General features: G+C 55.2%; 1 protein-coding gene across 1 annotated transcript in view; it reads left to right on the top strand.

Moving 5' to 3' along the window:
• LOC122172994 (patatin-like phospholipase domain-containing protein 6) overlaps nucleotides 1-20811 on the top strand; it is a gene marked incomplete at its 5' end in the record, with an annotated part of 37850 nt that extends 17039 nt beyond the window's left edge. Inside the window, 11 exon segments of the mRNA XM_065579649.1 lie at nucleotides 4904-4979; nucleotides 6752-6892; nucleotides 6976-7039; nucleotides 8630-8798; nucleotides 13312-13494; nucleotides 13905-14023; nucleotides 14448-14463; nucleotides 14465-14605; nucleotides 15382-15498; nucleotides 15705-15774; nucleotides 20381-20811. Of these exon segments, the coding sequence (XP_065435721.1) occupies nucleotides 4904-4979; nucleotides 6752-6892; nucleotides 6976-7039; nucleotides 8630-8798; nucleotides 13312-13494; nucleotides 13905-14023; nucleotides 14448-14463; nucleotides 14465-14605; nucleotides 15382-15498; nucleotides 15705-15774; nucleotides 20381-20553 (1269 nt within the window).
• Between the last annotated feature and the right edge of the window lie 1673 nt (nucleotides 20812-22484).

The raw sequence follows: 22484 nt of genomic DNA on the forward strand, positions 1-22484 counted from the left end.
AGCCGTTTCAGTTAGGGGTTTAAAAGACTGGACTGCCCACACCGCTGCCAAACATTTCCTTTTACAGGGATTAAAATTTATTTCTGGCCCCTGTAACTTTTTAGATTTGTAAGCTACCGGTACCAGTTTGTTTATTTTATTTTTTTGGAATTGCAGAGCAGGGGCGGTCAGGGCTTTTTGTTTAAGCACCCTTAGAGCCTCCTTTTGCTCTGACCCCCACTTTTACTTTATTTTTTTTATAATTTTCACAAGGGCAGTGTAATTTCAGCATATTTGTAAAAATGAGGTTTTAGAAAATTAAACCCTCCCAACAAGACCCGTAGGGAATGTTGGTTGGTAGGAGCCGGCTTTTTTATCAGGGCTCTTACTTTTTGTTGGTCTACCTGCCTCCCTTTCTTTTTTATAACAGTGCCTAGATAAGTTACTTGAGACTGGACCAACTGGGCTTTTTTTAAGCTAACCTTAAAACCAGTTTTTTGGATTAGAGCCAAAACATTTTTAGTTAATTGTTGTACCTGTGCCTTAGTTTTCCCCAAAATTAAAATATTATTTACATAGGAAAACACAAAGGACCGATTTTGTGGGCTAAGGCGATTCAGCATGTCTATTACATGTTTGTGAGCTATAGCTGGGCTATTGTGAACAAATTGGGGTAGACGCTGGAATGCCCATTGCTGCCCATCGACCGTGAAGGCAAATCTATTTTGTGAGTCTGGGTGCAATGGGATAGGAAAGAAGCAATTAACTAAATTAATGACTGAGAAATACTTTGAAGTAGCCTGAATCTTTTGAATTACCTGGGTCATATCTGCTACTATGGGGCCATAGGGATTGTGCCTTTGTCAACACGCCTATAGTTAATAGTTAAACGCCAAGATTTGCTGTCTGCCTTAAGGACTGGCCAGACGGGAGAGTTAAAAAGGGAGTTAGTTTTTTGAATGACCCCCTGCTGTTCTAAGTCCCGGACTGTTTGCTGTAACTGTGTTTCAGCCTCCTTGGGATAGGGGTATTGTTTTTGAGGGGGTACCAAATCCCCAATGATTTTTACACAAGCCTGTATTTTTTCACAGTTTTTTTTTTTAGTCCAGATAGTGGGGAATTGTGAGCGCCACACCTCAGCTTGCTGAGTTATTGTGGTGGTGGCTACTGGTTCCCCTTTGGTTAGAGGGGTTCTCTGTTTCACTTTTTCCTTATGGGGAGGGGGCATGTCCAGTTTTTATAAAGTGCCCCGTGGTAAATTAATTATTATGCAATTTTTAAATAGCCAGTCTGTGCCAAGAATTAGATTATTTGTTATGTCTGGGGTCTGGATCAGATCTCCGTGGGTTTTAAACCTTTGCACGGAGAAAAGCACTTTTGTTCACTTTCATTCTGTACTGGGCTTTCCTTGAAAGGACTGCAGTGTGACTTATTTGATTTTAGTGCCGGCTGGTGGCTGAGTTTTAATTAGCGAGACTGCAGCTCCTGTGTTAATTAAAGCCAATGTAGGAGCACGTGTGCCCTGCTGGATATAAATACATAGTTGACCTTCGGGGTCCCATGCAATTTTACTGATGAACCTTCAATGTGGTGCTCCTACATATGGAGGAGGTTTAATATTTAGAGGGTTTTTCTATACTGTATCTTCTGGGAATGGGAGGGGGTCCGTAAATACAGAAGGAGTAGGGGGAGGGAGAGGGGCTGTCGGAGTTAGTATGCTCGCTACTCTCCCCTTCTTAGAAAGCATCTGAAGTTTAAAAGCTTCTGCCAATAAGTTTCGTGTGGGTGCCCTGTTCCACTTGTTTTTATCTGCCCCGTGTTGCATTAACACCTTTCAGGCCATGAGGGTCTTTTTTAGTTAACTCTTTCTTGCCTGGAGCTGGGGTGTCTGTTTTAAATTTCTGGAGGTCTGGGTACAAATTATTCCTTTGTTTTTCTTCATAATACCCTTTACCCCGAGATCTACCTTTAGTGTGTGCTCCCCGTGCCCCAGTTATGCCTTTATTGCCGCTTTTATTAGAATAAGTAACTGAGGGCTCTAATGTTGTAACATATGCCACTTGTTGGTTTTTTTTATGGTAGGGGCAGGACCGGAATATGTAAGTATTTGCCGGACCATGTCTCTTAGTTCCCGTAATGTGGCCGGCTGGCCAGGTTGCCACACTTCCAGTCTTATTGCATAAAACGGTTGTAAGGAGGCAGCACATTCTCTTAAAGAATCTACACTGAAAGGCACCAGGTCCAGTTTAGTGGCCGTATTACGTGTAACTAAGCCAGCCATTATCTGCATGAGACCCCATCGGGTTTAAAACGTTTCAGGGTTCTCATCAGTTTCCTGTGAAATCGCAATGGCTTGGGCCACAAAATTACGCCTGCCCATTAGTTCTGCAAATTTTGTTAGAACATTCATTAGCTGGTAATTCCCATTAATTCTGAACTTGTCTATAAGCCCCCGCATATCTGGGGCTGCACAAATGCTCATTAAGCAGTGCAGTTCGTGTGAGTTTAGATCCTTTCTTTTTTTCAGTCCAAGAGCATTTACACTCCATCTAGAGACATTTTTTTGTTTTAAAATCCCCAGCCACTTTGCCATGGCCTGGAGATCGGAGGCAGAAACAGGCACTGTTGTTACTGTTTCACTCCCACCACCCTTTCTTGTGGTGGTGACTGTTCTCTTTGTTATTGTTGAAATGGCATTTTGGCTCTCGGAGGAGGAATTTACCCAAATATCCCCTTCCCAATTTCCAGAGGGGTCTAAGAAGTCTGCCCCATCTGGGGTCTCAAATATTCCTTTTTCTGAAGTTACTGCTGCAACTTGTTTGTTTGCAAATTCCAATTTTTCTTTCAGTTGTTTGATAAGTGATTTACAGTAGTTATGGTCAATAGGGGCGTTCCCCTGTTTTAAAGTTAACTTTTTGACCATTTTCTGTAATACCTGATTTTCTTTTTTAATTCTCCCCTTCTCTTTGGTAGGCTTCTGTAAGATTTGAGAGTGTTGTTTTAACTTTCTGTACCCATCCTTAAGGGAGTCTAGCTGGGTTTGGCTGCTAATGGACAAACATTTCCATTTCTCTGCTTTTGCAGCAGAGGCTTGTAAATCTTGGTGCAGTTTCTCCTTTTCATTTTTACATCCAGCCAATCAAAGGAATACCTGATTACAGGTTTTCCATAGAAGCCAAACTGCAGCTGCTTCTTTTTTTATTTGAGGGTTTATATATTTGAGCCAATTTATTTTCTAGGTCCGAAATCGTATGGACATCCGCTAACACTTGATCAGACCAAGGGCTGTGTCCAAATTTTTGCAAAATTTGTTCAAAAGGGGAAACATCTTTTACAAACGCCAATTTTTCAGTCCCCTCTTTGGGAGCCTTTTTAAAAGACTGCTCACCTTTATACATTTTTTAGTATACCCAACCTCCTATTGGGATTACAATAGCAATGCTTATCCTCTTTACTAATACCTTTTAGTATACCCAACCTCCTATTGGGTTTAAATAGCAATGCTTATTCTTTTCGCCTGGAGCAAGAAATTTAATTCTTCTTCCTTCTTTCTACTGCCGGCACTCTACGACGGGGGAGCGAGAAAGCTACTTTTTCTCCTCTCTATACCCGGCCTCCTACCACCGGGGGTGTGCACACCTTAATGATCGATTACTTTTTAATACTCAATATCAAAGTTTGTTTCTTTACTTAATAAATGCTTGTGGTACCTTTCCCCCTTTTGCAATTCTCCACCAAAATGTTGTACTTAAAGTACTATACAGGATCTTTTCAGGGGGATTAAGGCAAAACTCCACATTTATTAGTAATACAGGTATCAATTAATACTTTTTTTTATATATATATATATATAAAAAATTACAGTTATGCATTCACACACACACAGCGACACAAACACACTCTGTTTTGCTGTTGTTACCAACTAGTTGCTCCCCTTAACTGCACTGGCCAGGTGAGTTAGATGCAGGAGGGGTGGAGCCGGGCTTTTGCCGATTCGGATCGATGCTCCGATGGTGACAAGACGAGACCCGGGGTCCTTCTGCAAGACACCTTACTTTTATAGCAGCTTTCCTCTCGTGCAAATCTAGACCAGATTCAAAATCTGGGTCTGTGTTTGTTGGTTTGTGTTCGTTGGTTTTTGTGCTGCCTTTTTTTAGGCGTTGTTCCAATGCTGCTCAAAGAGGGTGTTTTTTAAAGAAGGTGCTTGCTTTTAATTTTTGAGGCCGTTAATATGTTTGCTTTTTTTTAATGTTTGCTTTTTTTTATTGGGCCCACCTGACAACTTGTATTGTCCTTTGCTTTGGCTTCCATTCCCTCTCCAACTGTTGTAGCTGTTTGGAGGTGGGTGTTTTTCAAGCCTCATTTATTTACACCTTATTCAGTTAATGGGGCAATTGATTACAGAGTGGGGGGGAGATTTTATTCTACTTTTAGCAAAAAGGCACATTTTTTTTTACTTTAACTATACTATCCTTAGGGGCTATAATATTGGATACAAAGTTTTTTACCAATTTTCTATATAGGGATTTAATACAAAGTTCTATGAAAATAGAGAGGCACAATGCCAAGTTATATGAAATACAAAATAACGTTATGCAAAATGCAATGTTATAAAGATTTATAAAGATAGTTAAATACAGAGATTTCTTTACACGGGGCCCAGCCACCAGGGGGCGCAGGAAGTGTTTCACACCTGTCCCTCCAGGGCAAACTGCACCCCATGCCATATCCAAGCCAAGCAGGCCCCTGAGCCCTGGCACTTGTTCTCCTCTCCCCCCCCCCCCCCACACCTTGGCCCTACGGGGTGGGCTGGCAGACAAGAGCATCCCTGGGATTCCTGGGCTGAGTCCTGCCCCTCTCCACATGCTCCGCACTCGCCCCAGGTCCCCTCGTCTCTGACTGGGTTGGCTGCTGTTCCTGACAGGTTGTGACCCGCCTGATCCACTTGCTGAGCCAGAAGATCCTTGGGAACCTACAGCAGCTGTGCGGGCCCTTCACAGGTAGGGGCCTTGGGGGGGAGGGTTAATTTGCAGCTTGCCCTAATGGGGGTGCAGCCTGTCAGAGTTACAGAGGCCCCAGCATGCCATGCAGGGCCCTCTGTCCCTAGCCGGGGCTCCAGGCTGTGACTCTATCACCGTGCAGGGGAGGTGGCTTAGGGTTACCATATTTCAACAATCAAAAAAAGGACGGGAGGAGCCCCCGCCCTAGCCCCGCCCCCATCCTATCCTAGCCCCGCCCCTGCCCCTTCCACTCCCTCCCACTTCCTGCCCCCTCAGAACCCCCAACCCTCCCCCCCACGCCTTGTCCCCTGACTGCCCCCTCCTGGGACCCCTGCCCCTAACTGCCCCCCAGGACTCCACTCCCTCCCTAAGCCTCCCTGCCTCTTGTCCCCTAACTGCCCCCTCCTGAGACCTTCCCCACATCCTAACTGGCCCCCTAGGACCCTACCCCCTACCTGTCCCCAGACTGCCCCAACCCTTATCCACACCCCCACCCCCTGACAGCCCCCCCCAGAACTCCTGACCCATCTAAACCCTTCTGCTCCCTGTCCCCTGACTGCCCCCTCCTGGGACCCCTGCTCCTAACTGCCCTCCAGAACCCCACCCCCTACCTCAGCCTCCCTGTGCCTTGTCCCCTAACTGCCCCCTCCTGAGACCCCCCCACCTGTACCCTGACTGCCCAAAACCTTACACCCCCAACCCCCAGACAGCCCCCCCCGAACTGCTGACCCATCCAACCCTCCCCCCTGCTCCCTGTCTCTTGACTACCCCCCCCCTCCACCCAGAACCTCCCTGCCGCTTCTCTGACCCCCGGCCCCCTTACTGTGCTGCAGAGCGGCGCGCTTGGCAGCGGGGGAGGGGAGCAGGGTCGGAGCTCCAGACTGCCGGAGGCCCGAGGCGAACGGCCGGCCGGCGATCTGCGAATGCAGGGGTGGGAGGGGGAGAGAGAGGAGGGGACTGGTCTCAAGTTGCAGGGGAGAGGAGGGGGAAGTGAGGGAAGGGCTCTGGCTGCCGGAGCCCGTGCGAGTGGCACGATCCGACCGGCTGCCCTGTAAGCCCCGCACGCTCTGCATGGGGGGGGAAGTCCGGACATTGACAAATTCCCCCCGGACGCTATTTTTAACTCAAAAAAGCCGGACATGTCCGGGGGAATCCGGACGAATGGTAACCCTATTAGTGCTGGCGTTTTCCTGCTTCTCCTCCCCCAGCCATAGTCAAGACCTGAGGAGCAACTGGCAGAGCTGCTGTGGACGGACCCACCCTGGGGATTAAAGCAGGGCTCCAGGGGTAGAAGCAGGAGCTGCTATGGCTGGAGCTGAGAGCCAGGCTCCCTGGCTGGGGTGGGAACCGGCTCCTCTCCTCGTGGGCCACGCCAGCTCTGATGCTAGGTGCCACAGGGCAGAGCTCCAGGCCGGGTCCTGCAGTTGGTCAGTTGATAGGGTTGCCAACCCTCACAGTTTTGCCGGAAGTCTCCTGGAATCGGGCTCTATCTCCTGGAGGCACTGAAGCCTAACCAGGAGATTTTAGGCTGCTAAAAGTCCGGCGGCACAGTGGGGCTAAGGCAGGCTCCCTGCCTGCCCTGGCCCCTTGCTGCTCCCAGAAGCAGCCGGCACATCCCTGTGGCCCCTGGGGGGGAGGGGTCAGGGGGTCTCCACACACTGCCTACCCCCTAAGCAGTGACTTCTCAGCTGCCATTGGTCGGGAACTCTTGGTTGGTGGCTGTCTTGCCCTCTGGGCCCCTCGGACGGTCGGTCGCTCTGTCTTGCCCACAGGCTCCAGTCTTGGTGTGGCCTCCAGCTCAGAGCTAACCAACCCAGCCAGTAACCTGTCCACGGTGGCGGTGCTGCCAGTGTGTGACGATGTGCCCATGGCAGCCTTCACGCTGGAGCTGGAGCATGCCCTCAACGCCATAGGTGAGTGAGGGCCAGGGCCTCGCTCTGCTCCCAGCCATGCTTGGGATGCAAGCCCGGCGTGATGGTCCTGTTCACTCTTCCAGGTCCCACCCTGCTTCTGACCAGTGACATCATCCGAGCACGACTTGGTGCCTCAGCACTGGACAGGTAGGGGATTGGCACAGGCGGTAGGTGGGCTGAAGGGGCTGGCTCCTAGTCCCTGATCTCTTTGTTCTCCATAAAAGGGCACCCCCACCATGTGGGGCCTGCAGGGCTGTGCTATGGGGCTTGTGTCATTGGGGCACAGAGGGTGGGGTCTAGCTGTCTGATAGCAGGGCCCTATCCAGGAGAGGGTGCAGCAGGGGATCTTTATTGGAGATGGGCTGGAGCAATGGGAAGGGGGTGGTGAGTGTCCTGGTGTGGTGGTGGGGGGGAACATAGCTGGGGGAGCTGCTCGTTAGGAGATTGGAGCAGGGTGTCCTCCTGGTTGCTGGCGGGTAGCAGAGGATCCCTGTTGGAAAGGGTGTGGCATGGGTCTCCAGGATCGGTGCTATGGCCCCAGCTTTGGAACAGTCCTGGGAGAACCCCTTCAGTGAGCCAGACCCCCTAGGGGTCTCATTCTTCCTCCAGGACAAAGCCCCACAGTTTCACTGCCTCCTTAGGCTGGACCTCTGGGCCTTCAGCACCCCTGCTTGACACTGGGAGTTCCACTCAGCAAGTCCAACTGAGGCAGATCCCTGAGGGAGATTTGTACAATCTTAGGGAGCAATGCTCCTCCTCCACCAGCATCCGCAGGGACACCCAGGCAGCGCTGTCACACGAAGAATTATTAGTTGGCTGGAACATAGCAAAGGAAGTCCTTGGCTAGCGCAGAGAAAAGGAAGTTTACAGCAGAGTCCATCCTGGTCAGCACAGAGCCCAGAGCGCTGTCTCTGATCGCTCTGTCCCAGTTCAGGTGTGCCCCCAACTGATTCCCACAGCCCACACTTAACACCCCCATCTTCCCTCCCCCAGTTCTCTGTTCCCGAACTGGGGAGATGCGGCTCAGCCCCCCGCCGAGAGGGGAAGTCCATCTCTCTGGGTCATTGATCCGTGTCTGGGCAACTGGATTTCCCATTGTCTTCTCAAGAGCTAAAGCCCCAGAGAGCTAGGAGTTGTTCACACCTGTGTTTTTTAGCCTGGCCAGAAAGCAAACAGACCTTCCTCACACCCCACTAGGTAACAATGCAGCATATAAGGGAAACTGAGATATACATAGGCTTCATAAAAATATTACAAAAAACCTTCCACCTTGTCCGAGCATGCAGCTGGGGAACTGCATATGGGGACCTTGGGGGAAGGGTCCCCATTGGGATCCGGGAATCTGGTAGAGTGAAGGAGGGGCTGCATGGTGGGAGCTCGGAGGAGGGTCAGAAGTAGGGATTGAAGCAATGGGGTGGGACAGGACAGAGCTGGAGGCTGCCTGCTGACCAGGGGCGGCTCTATGTATTTTGCTGCCCCAAGCTCGGCAGTGAGGCAGCCTTCGGCGGCATGCCTGCGGGAGGTCCTCCAGTCCCGCGCCTTCGGCGTACCCGCCGCCGAATTGCTGCTGAAGCCGTGGGACCGGCGGACTTCCCACAGGCATGCCGCCGAAGGCAGCCTGACTGCCGCCCTCACGGTGACCGGCAGGCTGCCCCCCCGCGTCTTGCCACCCCAGGCACACGCTTGATGCGCTGGTGCCTGGAGCCACCCCTGCTGCTGACATCCCCTCCCTGGCAGCATCCAAGAGTACCGGCTGTCGGGCTGGCTGGCGCAGCAGGAGGACATCCACCGCATTGTGCTGTATCAGACCGACTGCACGCTGACACCCTGGACTGTGCGCTGCATCCGTCAAGCTGACTGCATCCTCATTGTTGGGCTGGGGGACCAGGAGCCAGCCCTAGGCAAGGTGAGGTGAGGCTGGGGCCCTGTGTACAGTGCCTGGGGGAATGCTGCATCCCGAGCCCATGGGGGTGGCCAGCATGGTCTGGGATGTTGCATTGGCCTGTGGAGTGCAGCCTGGAAGCACTGTCGGGGCTCCCTTGTCCCCACTCTCAGATGATAGAGCGATTAGGGTCACTTTGTGAACTGGACACAAGCAAACAATCTGTGTTTTGATGTGGCTTTGAGTAAATGTCTACATCTACGAGCAAAGACTGTAGGCCAGGGATGGGCAAACTTTTTGGCCTGAGGGCCACATCTGGGTATGGAAATTGTATGGCGGGCCATGAATGCTCATGAAATTGGGGGTTGGGGTGCGGGGGGGCTGAGGGCTCCGGCTGGGGATACAGGCTCTGGGGTGGGGCTGGGGATGAGGGGTTGGGGGTGCAGGAGATTGTGCTGGGCTGGGACCAAGGGGTTCGGAGGGCGGGAGGGGGATCAGGTCAGGGGTGCAGGCTCCAGACGGCGTTTACCTCAAGCAGCTCCTGGAAGCAGCGGCATGTCCCCTCTCCAGCTCCTACATGGAGGCGCAACCAGGCGGCTCGGCGCGCTGCCCCGTCCGCAGGCACCACCCCTGCAGCTACCACTGTCTATGGTTCCTGGCCAATGGCAGCTGCGGAGCCCCTTGGCTGACCCTATGCATAGGAGCTGGAGGGGGGACATGCTGCTGCTTCTGGGAGCTGCGCAGAGCCACACGATGCGTGGAGCAAGGCAAGCCCCCGGCTGGAGTGCCGGAGCGGGGCAAGCCCTAGACCCCACTCCCCAGCAGGAGCTCAAGGGCTAGATTAAAACGTCTGAAGGGCCGGATGTGGTCCCCGGGCTGTAGTTTGCCCACCCCTGCTGTAGGCTGTGCTGACAGGGTGGGGGGCCCTGTCCTGGGAAGCAGGGACTCTGAAAAAGACTTGGGGGTCGTGGTGGATCCTGGTACACAGAAGTCTTCCCAGGGTACATCAACTCATCTAGATATTTGCCTAGTTTTACAACAGGCTACATAAAAAGTGCTAGCGAAGTCAGTACAAACTAAAATTTCATACAGACATTGACTTGTTTATACCGCTGTATATATTCTACACCGAAATGTAAGTACAATATTTATATTCATAGATTCATAGATTCTAGGACTGGAAGGGACCTCGAGAGGTCATCGAGTCCAGTCCCCTGCCCGCATGCCAGGACCAAATACCGTCTAGACCATCCCTGATAGACATTTATCTAACCTACTTTTAAATATCTCCAGAGATGGAGATTCCAGAACCTCCCTAGGCAATTTATTCCAGTGTTTAACCACCCTGACAGTTAGGAACTTTTTCCTAATGTCCAACCTAGACCTCCCTTGCTGCAGTTTAAACCCATTGCTTCTGGTTCTATCCTTAGAGGCTAAGGTGAACAAGTTTTCTCCCTCCTCCTTATGACACCCTTTTAAATACCTGAAAACTGCTATCATGTCCCCTCTCAGTCTTCTCTTTTCCAAACTAAACAATCCCAATTCTTTCAGCCTTCCTTCATAGGTCATATTCTCAAGACCTTTAATCATTCTTGTTGCTCTTCTCTGGACCCTTTCCAATTTCTCCACATCTTTTTTAAAATGCGGTGCCCAGAACTGGACACAATACTCCAGCTGAGGCCTAACCAGAGCAGAGTAGAGCGGAAGAATGACTTCTCGTGTCTTGCTCACAACACACCTGTTAATACATCCCAGAATCATGTTTGCTTTTTTTGCAACAGCATCACACTGTTGACTCATATTTAGCTTGTGGTCCACTATAACCCCTAGATCCCTTTCTGCCGTACTCCTTCCTAGACAGTCTCTTCCCATTCTGTATGTGTGAAACTGATTTTTCCTTCCTAAGTGGAGCACTTTGCATTTGTCTTTGTTAAACTTCATCCTGTTTACCTCAGCCCATTTCTCCAATTTGTCCAGATCATTTTGAATGATGACCCTGTCCTCCAAAGCAGTTGCAATCCCTCCCAGTTTGGTATCATCCGCAAACTTAATAAGCGTACTTTCTATGCCAATATCTAAGTCGTTGATGAAGATATTGAACAGCACCGGTCCCAAAACAGACCCCTGCGGTACCCCACCCGTTGTGCCTTTCCAGCAGGATTGGGAACCATTAATAACAACTCTCTGAGTACGGTTATCCAGCCAGCTATGCACCCACCTTATAGTAGCCCCATCTAAATTGTACTTGCCTAGTTTATCGATAAGAATATCATGCGAGACTGTATCAAATGCCTTACTAAAGTCTAGGTATACCACATCCACAGCTTCACCCTTATCCACAAGGCTTGTTATCCTATCAAAGAAAGCTATCAGATTGGTTTGACATGATTTGTTCTTCACAAATCCATGCTGGCTGTTCCCTATCACCTTACCACTTTCCAAGTGTTTGCAGATGATTTCCTTAATTACTTGCTCAATTATCTTCCCTGGCACAGAAGTTAAACTAACTGGTCTGTAGTTTCCTGGGTTGTTTTTATTTCCCTTTTTATAGATGGACACTATATTTGCCCTTTTCCAGTCTTCTGGAATCTCTCCCGTCTCCCATGATTTTCCAAAGATAATAGCTAGAGGCTCAGATACCTCCTCTATTAGCTCCTTGAGTATTCTAGGATGCATTTCATCAGGCCCTGGTGACTTGCAGGCATCTAACTTTTCTAAGTGATTTTTAACTTGTTCTTTTTGTATTTTATCTGCTAAACCTACCCCCTTCCCATTAGCATTCACTATGTTAGGCATTCCTTCAGACTTCTCGGTGAAGACCGAAACAAAGAAGTCATTAAGCATCTCCGCCATTTCCAAGTTTCCTGTTACTGTTTCTCCCTCTTCACTAAGCAGTGGGCCTACCCTGTCTTTGGTCTTCCTCTTGCGTCTAATGTATTGATAAAAAGTCTTCTTGTTTCCCTTTATTCCCGTAGCTAGTTTGAACTCATTTTGTGCCTTTGCCTTTCTAATCTTGCCCCTGCATTCCTGTGTTGTTTGCCTATATTCATCCTTTGTAATCTGTCCCAGTTTCCATTTTTTATATGACTCCTTTTTATTTTTTAGATCATGCAAGATCTCGTGGTTAAGCCAAGGTGGTCTTTTGCCACATTTTCTATCTTTCCTAACCAGCGGAATAGCTTGCTTTTGGGCTCTTAATAGTGTCCCTTTGAAAAACTGCCAACTCTCCTCAGTTGTTTTTCCCCTCAGTCTTGATTCCCATGGGACCTTACCTATCAGCTTTCTGAGCTTACCAAAATCTGCCTTCCTGAAATCCATTGTCTCTTTTTGCTGTTCTCCCTTCTACCCTTCCTTAGAATTGCAAACTCTATGATTTCATGATCACTTTCACCCAGGCTGCCTTCTACTTTCAAATTCTCAACGAGTTCCTCCCTATTTGTTAAAATCAAGTCTAGAACAGCTTCCCCCCTAGTAGCTTTTTCAACCTTCTGAAATAAAAAGTTGTCTCCAATGCAGTCCAAGAATTTGTTGGATAGTCTGTGCCCCGCTGTGTTATTTTCCCAACATATATCCGGATAGTTGAAGTCCCCCATCACCACTAAATCTTGGGCTTTGGATGATTTTGTTAGTTGCTTAAAAAAAGCCTCATCCACCTCTTCCACCTGGTTAGGTGGCCTGTAGTAGACTCCTAGCATGACATCTCCCTTGTTTTTTACCCCTTTTAGCCTAACCCAGAGACTCTCAACACTTCCGTCTCCTATGTCCATCTCTACCTCAGTCCAAGTGTGTACATTTTTAATATATAAGGCAACACCTCCTCCCTTTTCCCCCTGTCTATCCTTCCTGAGCAAGCTGTACCCATCCACACCAACATTCCAATCATGTGTATTATCCCACCAAGTTTCAGTGAAGCCAACAATTGATGGGTTTATTTTATAATTGTATAGTAAAAAGGAGGAAGGAAGCAATTTGTCAGTAATACTGTATTTTTATGTCTGATTTTGTAAGCAAGTAGATTTGAAGTGAGGTGAAACCTGGGGTACGCAAGACAAATCAGACTCCTGAATGGGGCACAGTAGTCTGGAAAGGTTGAGAGCCACTGGTCTAAAAGATCTGCTCTAGGAATCCTTGGGGGCAGTTCTCTAACCTGTGTCAGGCAGGTCAGACTTTATGATCACAGTGGTCCTTTCTGGTGTGGGAATCTGTGACCAGCTTCCAAGTCCCTTCTGCAACTTCCCTCCAGACTCCTGCTGGGGAGGGCTGTGCGAGCCATGCAGGGGTAGGAGCTCATCCTGAGGGGGGAGCTATGAGCTGGGCTGGAGCGGCTCATGCTGGGAGGGTAGGGTGGGGGGGGGAATTGCCCGCTGAGGGGGCTGTGCAGAGGCAGGGGGCTGTGTTTGTCGTGCAGGGATGGAGGCTCGTGGGGGGCGGGGAGGGCATCTGTGCATTGGGATGGGGCTGTGTGTGCTGTGCCGGGGCGGGGATCATTCCACCGGGGAGTTGGCTCATTCTAGGGGCCCCTGTTCTGCCCTTGCAGCTGGAGCAGATGCTGGAGAACACAGCCGTGCGTGCCCTGAAGCAGCTGATTCTGCTGCACCGGGAGGACGGCCCCAGCCCCTCCCGTACTGTTGAGTGGCTCAACATGCGCAGCTGGTGCTCAGGACACCTTCACATCAAGTGCCCACGCCGTGTCTTCTCCCGCCGGAGCCCCAACAAGCTGGTACTGTCCCTCTCGTCCCCAGGACCCTCTGGGCTGGTGCAACATGGTGTTGCACGGCGAAGCTGTCTGTGCTAAGGAAGACAAGACCCCATGGGGGTGGGCACAGAGCTGTTGTCTCAGAAAAGACCCCCAGGCCAGTCTGGTCCCTGTGGTGCCTCTGCTGCCTTCCATGGTGTTAACCTGGGCAGAGCCTGATGCCAGCCTGGCCTAAGTCTGTGATGGCATCAGACCTCTCTGGAGTGCGGGGTGCAGAGCCAGGGGGTTTCCTGTTATAAGGGGGTGGGAGGGTGCTGTGTGTGTGGGAAGGAGTTGCTGTGGGGTGGGGAGTGGGCTCTGGGGGTGCATGCGTGCTGTATGGGGGGTGCTTTGGGGGGTGGCAACCTGTCTGACTCTCGCTCCTGGCCCTGCAGAGGGAGATGTATGCGAAGGTCTTCGAGAAGGATGCTGACCGGCACAGCGACTTCTCCCGCCTGGCACGGGTCCTGACCGGCAACAGCATTGCCCTGGTGCTGGGAGGAGGAGGGGCCAGGTAGGGGCTCAGACAGGGCCTGGCTGGGGCACTGAATTCCCATGGCACTCCTTCGCACCCAGGCGCAAACCAGCCCCAATGGGGGGGCCATAGGCATCCACAACCCCAGCTTTACAGTGGGCAGGGGGGACAAACCCAGGGATAGAACCCAGGAGTCCTGGCTCCCAGCCCCATGTCCCTACTGGTACACGAACACTGCCTCCCAATAAGGGCTGTGGGAGTGGGGCTGGGACAGTGACCCTGTCGCCCACCACCCTGCCCGGAGCAGTGCATGCTGGGAGCACCATCGCAGACATCCTGGCCACCTGGCTCATTGGAGGCATAGCAGCTGCGTGGCAGGTTGCAGAGTTCGGGGCCATGTGATGGCCCCTGGGGTAGGCTCCCTGCCTCCCACTGGCCTCTGACCTCTCCCTCCCTCCCACAGGGGCTGCTCCCACATTTGGGGTGATCAAGGCCATGGAGGAAGCCGGGATCCCCATTGACCTGATCGGGGGCACATCCATTGGCTCCTTCATCGGGGCTCTCTATGCTGAAGAGCGCAGTGCTGTGCGCACCAAGCAGCGTGCCCGTGAATGGGCCAAGGTGAGGGGCAAGGCCTGCTGTGGGGGTGGGGCAGACACAGGGTGGGGTGTGCTGTGGGGCAGGGCCAGACTTGGGAGGGTGGGAGCAGGAGAACTCCCCAAACCAGCCCCTCCCAGAGCTGCCACCCCATGACCCAGCCTTCCCCACAGCCGCTGGCAGCCAGGCCCAGGGCTGCACTGGGAGCAATACAGAGGTCCCAGCATGCACTGGGGCCTGCTCAGTTTGCTTGAGGGGCCACGTAGAACCTCCAGGCTCTCTCTGCTGCTGGCATCTCTGCCCTCTGCCCATGCTATGCAGCTCTGCCCTGTGGGTTCAGAGGCAAATCCCCTGCAGGCTGTGGGGGTTTGTCCTCCCTTTGGCCCTGGGACGTCTGCTTGGCTTGGAGCAGAGAGCCCCATGGTGTGCCTCAGCATTGTGCTGCTAGGCACGGCAGCCTCTGTTGCACGTGCAGCAGGTTAGGGCAGCAGGGGGGTTCCGGTGGGAATCGCAACATCCCCAGTAACGACCCGTCATGCTAATTGGCATACGGTGCTTTGGCTGGAGGACATGCCACACCCCCACCAGTGGTTCCGGGGCTGGCATGCCAAGTGGAGGGGCTGCGCCAGGGCACCATCCCGCTTCGGAGCCACGTGCAGTGGGTGAGTGTCCTGGGAGCTTCAGGCTCGCTGCCGTCTCCCCGACATTCCTCCCCGCTTGTCCCCATGAGCCTGGACTCAGAACGCTGCCTGTGCTGGGCCGCGCCACCCGCGTAGTGACCCCTCGCCCTCCTCCTGCAGAGCATGAACTCCGTGTTTGAGACGGTCCTGGACCTCACCTACCCCATCACCTCCATGTTCTCCGGCTCGGCCTTCAACACCAGCATCAACAAGGTCTTCCAGGACAAGCAGATTGAGGTAGGTGGGTCCAGGAAGCTGGGCGGGGGTCCTAGTGCAGAACACTCAAAGTAGCCTCTCGCTGGGCAGCCCTGAGCAACGCCCCCTGCTGGCAGCTGTGTTCCCTGGAGTCCAGCCTTGTCCAAGGGGCGTGGTGCCTTGCACAGCCCCTGCAGCGGCATCCTGGGCTGTAACATGTCTCTGATTAGCCCTTTGTGCCCCTGCAGGATCTGTGGCTCCCCTACTTCAACGTGACGACGGACATCACAGCCTCAGCCATGCGGGTCCACAAGGACGGTAAGCGCCTGCACCCCACCCCCGCGGCGTGTCCCAGGCTGCACCAGGTGCATGGCGCCCTGGCTGTTGGGGCCCAAATCCTCAGCACCCGGCTCCTGTGAGGGCCCAGGGCCAGAGGCCTTTCCCTGCCCCCCACCCTGAGCCAGTAGCGCAGCATGTTGGGTGGAGCCTGCTTGGTTGCTGAGAGTAATGGGCCCCACTGGCCTGTCTCAGCCCCTGCTGGCTCTCTCCAAAGAGCCCTGCTGTGTGTGTGCTCGATGGGCCCACGTGGCCATGCCAGGCCTGGGCTCAGCTTCAGTCAGAGTTGGCATCCCTATGCTATTTCGGGGGATTTTTTTCCAACCTGACATAATGTCATTTTCTTAAAATAGCCTATTAAAATCTCCTGGATTGTTTCAATAGTCACTGGGAGATCGATGCCGGTTCCAGGAGACTCCAGGCCAAACCTGGAGGGTTGGCCACCCTAGCTGAGCGGTGCTGCCCCTCAGGCGCTGAGCTGATGTCTCTAAGGACGGGAGCAGGTTATCGCCTGCTCTAGAGAGTGCCCCCATCCCCCAGGGAGCAGTGCTTGTAACCCCTAGCCCACATCAGCTGGCATGGGCCACCCGACTGCCAAGCCATCCACTAACACAGCGAGGGACTGGGCTGGGCATGGCCATCTCGATGTCTTTGCCCTTGCCCCATTTGCCCCCACACCTGGCAGGGCCCCTCAGCGTCCTGCCCTGCAGAGATGTTACAGGAAAGGGCTGAAAGGAGGGCAGGGGCTGACAGGGCAGGGCTCCAGAGGTCTAATTAGGAGTGATGGGCTGAAATAAAGGAGAGACACCCCCCCTTGTCTGCCCTCACCCGTGCGAGAGAGCCGGGGCAGAAGCTGCCATTGGTGGCATAGGGAGTACTAGAGCTCTGCTGCCAGGGGTGTGCCAGAGGCAAAGCCAGGCTCTGGGACACCCCCTCCTTCCGCAGCAGTGCTGTCCCGGGGCAGCAACCCCTGCTGCTCTTCCAGGAGCTGGGGCACCTCCTATAGGGAGCACTCAGCCCGAATTGACTGGGGCCAAACACCAGGGCCAGGGGGCTTCCCCCATCCATGGCTCTGCCCTGGGCAGCAGGAGCTGCTGGATCCCCCTAATCACCTGCCCTCAGGGCCCAGAATCCCCAAGCAGCCAGACACCATTCCTGTCTTTCTGGGGGCAGCAAGGGCTGGCCTGGGCCAGCAGAACCCAGGCCCAAGAGCTGCTGACGCTGCTTCTGGTCAGAGCTGGGGGCCCCACAGCGAGTCCCTCCCTTCCCCTGCCCCCCTGCCCATCCGCACACTCTGCTGCCCACTTGGTCACTGTCTGGCTCCTCCCCCATTCCCTGCTTGTAACACTTCTGCTACTCACTAACCCCTGGTAACACCCCCCACCCCTGACTATGTGGGGAGAATACAAGATGGGGCTGTGGGACACACTAACCTTGCTGCCCCCTGCCCCTCACGGCTGGCCTGAGCAGCCCTCCTGTCATCTGACACCTCCATTGGGCCAGCTGGATGGCATGTTAGCAGCAGGGGCTGCTCTGGGTCAGTGGGGGGAGCTGTGGCAGCATTCTGCCCTTACACTTGGGTGGTGGTGGTTGGGAGCTCTGGGTGGAGGAGAGGGCCTGCTGTGGGGGTGGTTGGGGGTGTGGTGAGGCTGGGGCTGAGGCAGACAAAGGGCAATGTTCTGTCCTTGCGCTCAGGTGGTGGTGGTTGGAGGCTCTTGGGGGAGGCAGGTGGAGGGGGGTGCGTGTGGCGGGGCTGGGGCGGACAAGGGGTAGCGTTCTGTCCTTGCAATAGGATGGTGGTGGTTGGGGGCTCCCAGGAGAGGTAGGTGGGGGGTGCTGCTGGTTCAAACTCAGTCTCTGCCCTTGGTCCTCATCTTATGCCTTGTCTGTCACAGGCGCCTGATCTCACCTGGGACATTGATCCATCCATGTCTGTCCACGGGGCGCTTGGCAGCTGTAACTGCCTGGCTCTCTCACTGCCTGCTTGTCTGTCCTAACGCCAACTAACCCCCACTCACCCCTAACTCACTGAGCCCGAGGGACAGGGACAGGGAGATGGGTCAGGGAGGGGCAGGGCTGGCTCTGCTGTGTCTCTGTGTGAGTGCTCTCTTCCAGGGGAGGTGCCAGGGGAAGGCCTCCTCCCTACCAGGATCCTGCTGTCCTACCCAGGGGTCCTCAGCTGGCATCCAGAGCCAACAGCCGAAGCCCTTCCCCCGAAGCCCATGGAATGGGGCCTCTGCCTCCTGCAGTGATTGGGGACTCCCTGCACCACCATCTCAGCATGTGCCTCAATCTCTCCTGGATCAGCAGTGCCCAGCCTGTGCTGCAGCCTCCAGCCCTGGACAGTCCTGTCCTGGCGTCTGTGCCCTGGGCTTGCCCCACTCGCCCTTTGTCCCATGTTCTGGCCATGCTGCCTGGGTTTCTCCAAGGTTACAGGAGGGCACTCGGCTGGGCTTCTGGCTCTGAGCCCTGGCAGCCCATTGCCGGGGGAGCTCGGCCCAACCCCACTGCCTTTGGCCCTGCCATTGCAGCAGGGCACTCCTATCACCGATCCGGTCTGGTGCACCCTGCCAGCTCCCCACCAGGCTGCTGTGAGGGCACCTAGCTGCTGGATCCCCAGGGTCTGAGCCCTCAGCTTGGGCTCCTTTAGGCATACCCTTGGGGTGCACCCATCTATCTAGCCCCTTCTCCTGAGCGTACTGTGTCTACATAGCTTCTCACCAGCCCCGAGCTCAATGCTGACCCCTCAGATTCCCCAGTAACTTAAATGCCTTCTCCCAAGCCCCTCTGAAAAGGTGAGCTGCTGCGTCCCCTCTTCCAGGGCCCTGGGCTAGGTGTAGCATAGGTGCACAGCCGTGTGACACGAGTGCTCTTTACCTAAGTATGAGAAACACACCCTGAGGGTACAGATCCTATAGAAAACACCACCCTCCTGAGCACAGGGCCACTCACTTGCTCCCGCGTCCCAGGCAGTCCTTGAGGGCACCAGAGAGGCGGGGGTCCCCTCTCCGAATCTGGCTCCCTCAGCAGCTTCCCTTACCTTGAGCTGTTGAAAAAGGGCCAGAGACCTGCGGAGGCTGACCAGGGAGCAGAACCTCCGGTAAAGCTGCTTCCAGCCCCTGCCAGGCAACTCCTTGGTCAGCCTCCGCAGGTGACCAGAATCCTCCCTCGTGGTGTTGCCAAGCAAACCATTTTCTGGGGCATAGGGGGTGGGGGAGCCAGTGTCTTGGCTAGGTGTGATCCATCCCAGTTAACGACCCTCTGTGGTCAGCCCTGCACCACTGCCCTGCTGGAATGTCAGCCCAACAGGCAGTGAAGAGCTCTGACTAAGGTGGAGGCTGCAGGCTGAGGCAAAGTCGTGCAAAGAGCTCCTGACAGCCAACTGAATTCATAGTCTGCACAGCCTCATTCCCTAGCTGGCCTGGCCCCAGGGGTCCAGCAGCCCCTTGAGTGCTGGTCACAACATGCCCATGTGCCTGTTGCCAGGCAGCCTTCTGCCAGCAAGCACACAGCAGCGTCTCGTTGGGCCAGGGCCTGGCACTGCCCCATGGCAGAGAGAGCCAGCAAGGCGGGGTAGGTAGAATAGCCCAGCCCAGTTGTCAGTGTAGCCACCACTAGCTGGAGTGGGCTGAGGGGGATGGGTGTTCAGGGAATTGGTCCCTCCTCTGCTGGTGGGGGCAGGGGGGCGGACTTCCGGGTATGTCACAAGGGCCTGTCCCTCTATTAGGCTGGGGGTGGCAGGGGACACCTGTTCCCACACCCAGCCTGACTCCTAGCACAGACCGCCCCATGTCTGTGCCGATGTGCCCTCTCCCCGCGAGGCTGGGGAGACCTCCGAGTACCCCTGCTCCAAAGCGGGCATCTGGATTTCTAAAGCTTCTGTCATGTCATTTCCTGTCTTCTCTCCGTCTGTGCTGTCCCCGTCCCCTGTGACTGTCTCCTCTCCCTCCAGCAGGCAGTGTGTGGCGCTACGTCAGAGCCAGTGCATCTTATCCCCCATACCTGCCTCCTCTCTGCGACCCCAAGGACAGCCACCTGCTTGTGGACGGCTGCTATGTTAACAATGTCCCAGGTCAGCATCATGCGCTCCTCGGGCCCTGGGCCACGGGGATGACCTGCATGGCTTGGAAGGGAGGGCCAGGCTGGGCCGGGGTGGCAACTGGCTGCAACCCCTGCCCACCATACTCTGTCATGGCTGCCCCAAGTTGGGCTGCAGCCACTGCCTCCTTCCATGCCATAGCTCGTCCTTCCCTGGCGAGGGCTGGTTCTGACAGGCCTGAGGGCACAGGCTGGATCCCAGCACCCTGTCCAGACATGTGCTGCTCGAGCTGAGAAATCTGCACCTTGTTGGGGGAGGCGCTGGGAGTCAATCCAAGGCACCACCTGTTCCAGAGCAAGGGGCAAGGATGGACCCCTACCCCCTGGCTGAGCTCTAGGCAATTGGCTAGTGTCTTGCTGGCTCCAAGGGCCATGCCTATCGTCGCACTGTGCAGATTCCCCAGCCTGGGTGCCAGGGGCGCCCTCCCTCCCCCAGGGCTCAGGGCCTGCAAGAGGCTGTCTCTTGACTGCGTCTGTTCCTGCCGGTTAGGCTCGCTGTGGCGGTATGTGCGAGCGAGCATGACCCTTTCCGGGTACCTGCCGCCACTCTGTGACCCCAAGGATGGCAACTTACTGATGGACGGTGGCTACATCAACAACCTGCCAGGCAAGTATCTGCCGCCGATGGAGACACTGCTCACAGACCGCGAAGCAGGCCACTGAGGGAGGCACTGCTGCTGCCAGTGTTTTCTGCCCCCGTTGCCTGGCTCTGCCCTGGCACGCATCTCCATCGCCATCCCCACTGGTGTCTCCGCAGCACTAGAGCCCTCTTCCTCTTGCCCTTCTGTGGGTGCGGAGGAATGTTGTTGTTGTTAAAACCAGGAACTTGCCCGAAGTGTGGATCCTGCTCAGAGAGGGGGGCTTCCCTCCCATCACCCTGCGGGGCTGGTGCAGCACCTGGGCCCACGGCCAGCTGGGCAGACTCATGTTATATGTGTGTGTGTGGGGGGGGGAACAGCTCTTCCCCAATGACTGCTTTGCGTTCTTGCTGTCTGCTGTCCCCGGCATCCCAAGTGGGGAATGGGGGGTGAGGGGGTCCCTGCTTTGCCTCCCCCTTGGAGTCAGGCTGAGGGCTGGACATTATGGAACTGCAGTGCTGGGCCCTGGCCTGGGTGAGGGCTTCTTAAACTGGAGCAAAGGCCACGAAAGAACCCCAGGCTGCTCCCCAGCTGGAACCGCACCCAGCTCTTTACCCGTGGAGAGAGTCAGCTTTTCCCTCAGCCCCGGCCCCACAAGCAGAGACGTGGGAGGCTTGTACCTGAGGCTCCAGAGCAAGGCCGGTGCAAGGAAGTTTCCCTAGGCACCCTAGGCGAAACTTCCACCTTGCGCCCCGCCCCAGCCCTGCAGCTCCCGCCTCCGCCCTGAGGCGCCCCCCCCCCCGCGGCAACTCCCCCCCCCCGCCCTGAGGAGCCCCCCCGTGGCAGTTCCCCCTCCCCGGGGAGCCATGTGGCAGCTCCCCACCCAGCTCACCTCTGCTCTGCCTCCTCCCCGAGCACGCCGTCCCCGCTCTAATTCTCCTCCCCTCCCAGGCTTGCGGCCCCAAACAGCTGATTGGCGCCGCAAGCCTGGGAGGCGGGAGAAGTGGAGCGGCTGCTGCGCTGGGAGAGGGAGTCTGAGCCGCACATGTCAGCGCGCCACCGGCAGCCCAGCCCAGGAACGCTGTAAAAAAAAAATTGGGGGCACCTAGGGTGACCAGATCACCCAAGACAAATATCGGGACGCGGGGGGGGCGTGGCGGGGGGCGGGGCCAAAAAAAAAAACCCTTCCTCCGCAAGCGCTGGAGGGAGGCCCGGGAGATGCAGGGGAAGCGCGGGGCCGGGGTGAGTAACAGTCCGGCCTGGTCCCTTGCAGGCAGGACTTCAGTTGGGTGGTAGGGCGAGGAGGGGGGCGGCCCACGGGGCCAGGCGGCGGCTGTTCTCACCCCCGGCCAGCGGGACTCGGGAGCAGCCCCTGCTGCAGCTCCCACTGCCGCGGGGGCAGGAAGCGGCCATGGCGCTCCGCGGCTGCAGCTCTGGCGCCCCCAAACCCCCCGAGCCGGGGCCTGCTGCGGGGACCCAGCAGCGCGTACGCTGGGCCCAGCCCCTGGCCAGTCGCGTCTGGGCTGCTGCCCAGCTGGTGCTATCGCGCGGCGGCCCCGGAGTGGGGGCAGCAGGCCCCAGCCCCCCCGTCCCGCAGGGGAACGAACGGGGCTGGGCTGCCGATGCCTCCGCCCCGGGGCCGCCGCGGGATAGCACCAGCTGGGCAGTGGTAGTTCCCATCGCTACATGCAGGAGCTGGGCTGAGCGTTGACCTGTCAGGCCCTGGAATGTGCCTGTCCCGCTTCAGCCCCAGTGAAGTGAGGCCTTGCCGGGGTCTCCTCCTCCAGGGAGAGCCGGGTGGTTCTGTTTGTGGGCTGAGAACGCCCCCAGCCTTCTTCCCATGGGCAGGGCCGGCTTTAGGAAGTGCGGGGCCCGATTCAAACAGTTTCGACAGGGCCCTGACAGGGATGACTTAAAAAAAAACAAACACGTGGGGCTTGTACTCACCGAGCCGCGCGCCTAGTCTTTGGCGGCGGGTCCTTCACTCGCTCCGGGTCTTCGGCGGCACTGAAGGAC

The sequence above is a fragment of the Chrysemys picta genome, unplaced genomic scaffold, assembly GCF_011386835.1.
Source record: "Chrysemys picta bellii isolate R12L10 unplaced genomic scaffold, ASM1138683v2 scaf590, whole genome shotgun sequence".
Taxonomy (NCBI): domain Eukaryota; kingdom Metazoa; phylum Chordata; order Testudines; family Emydidae; genus Chrysemys; species Chrysemys picta.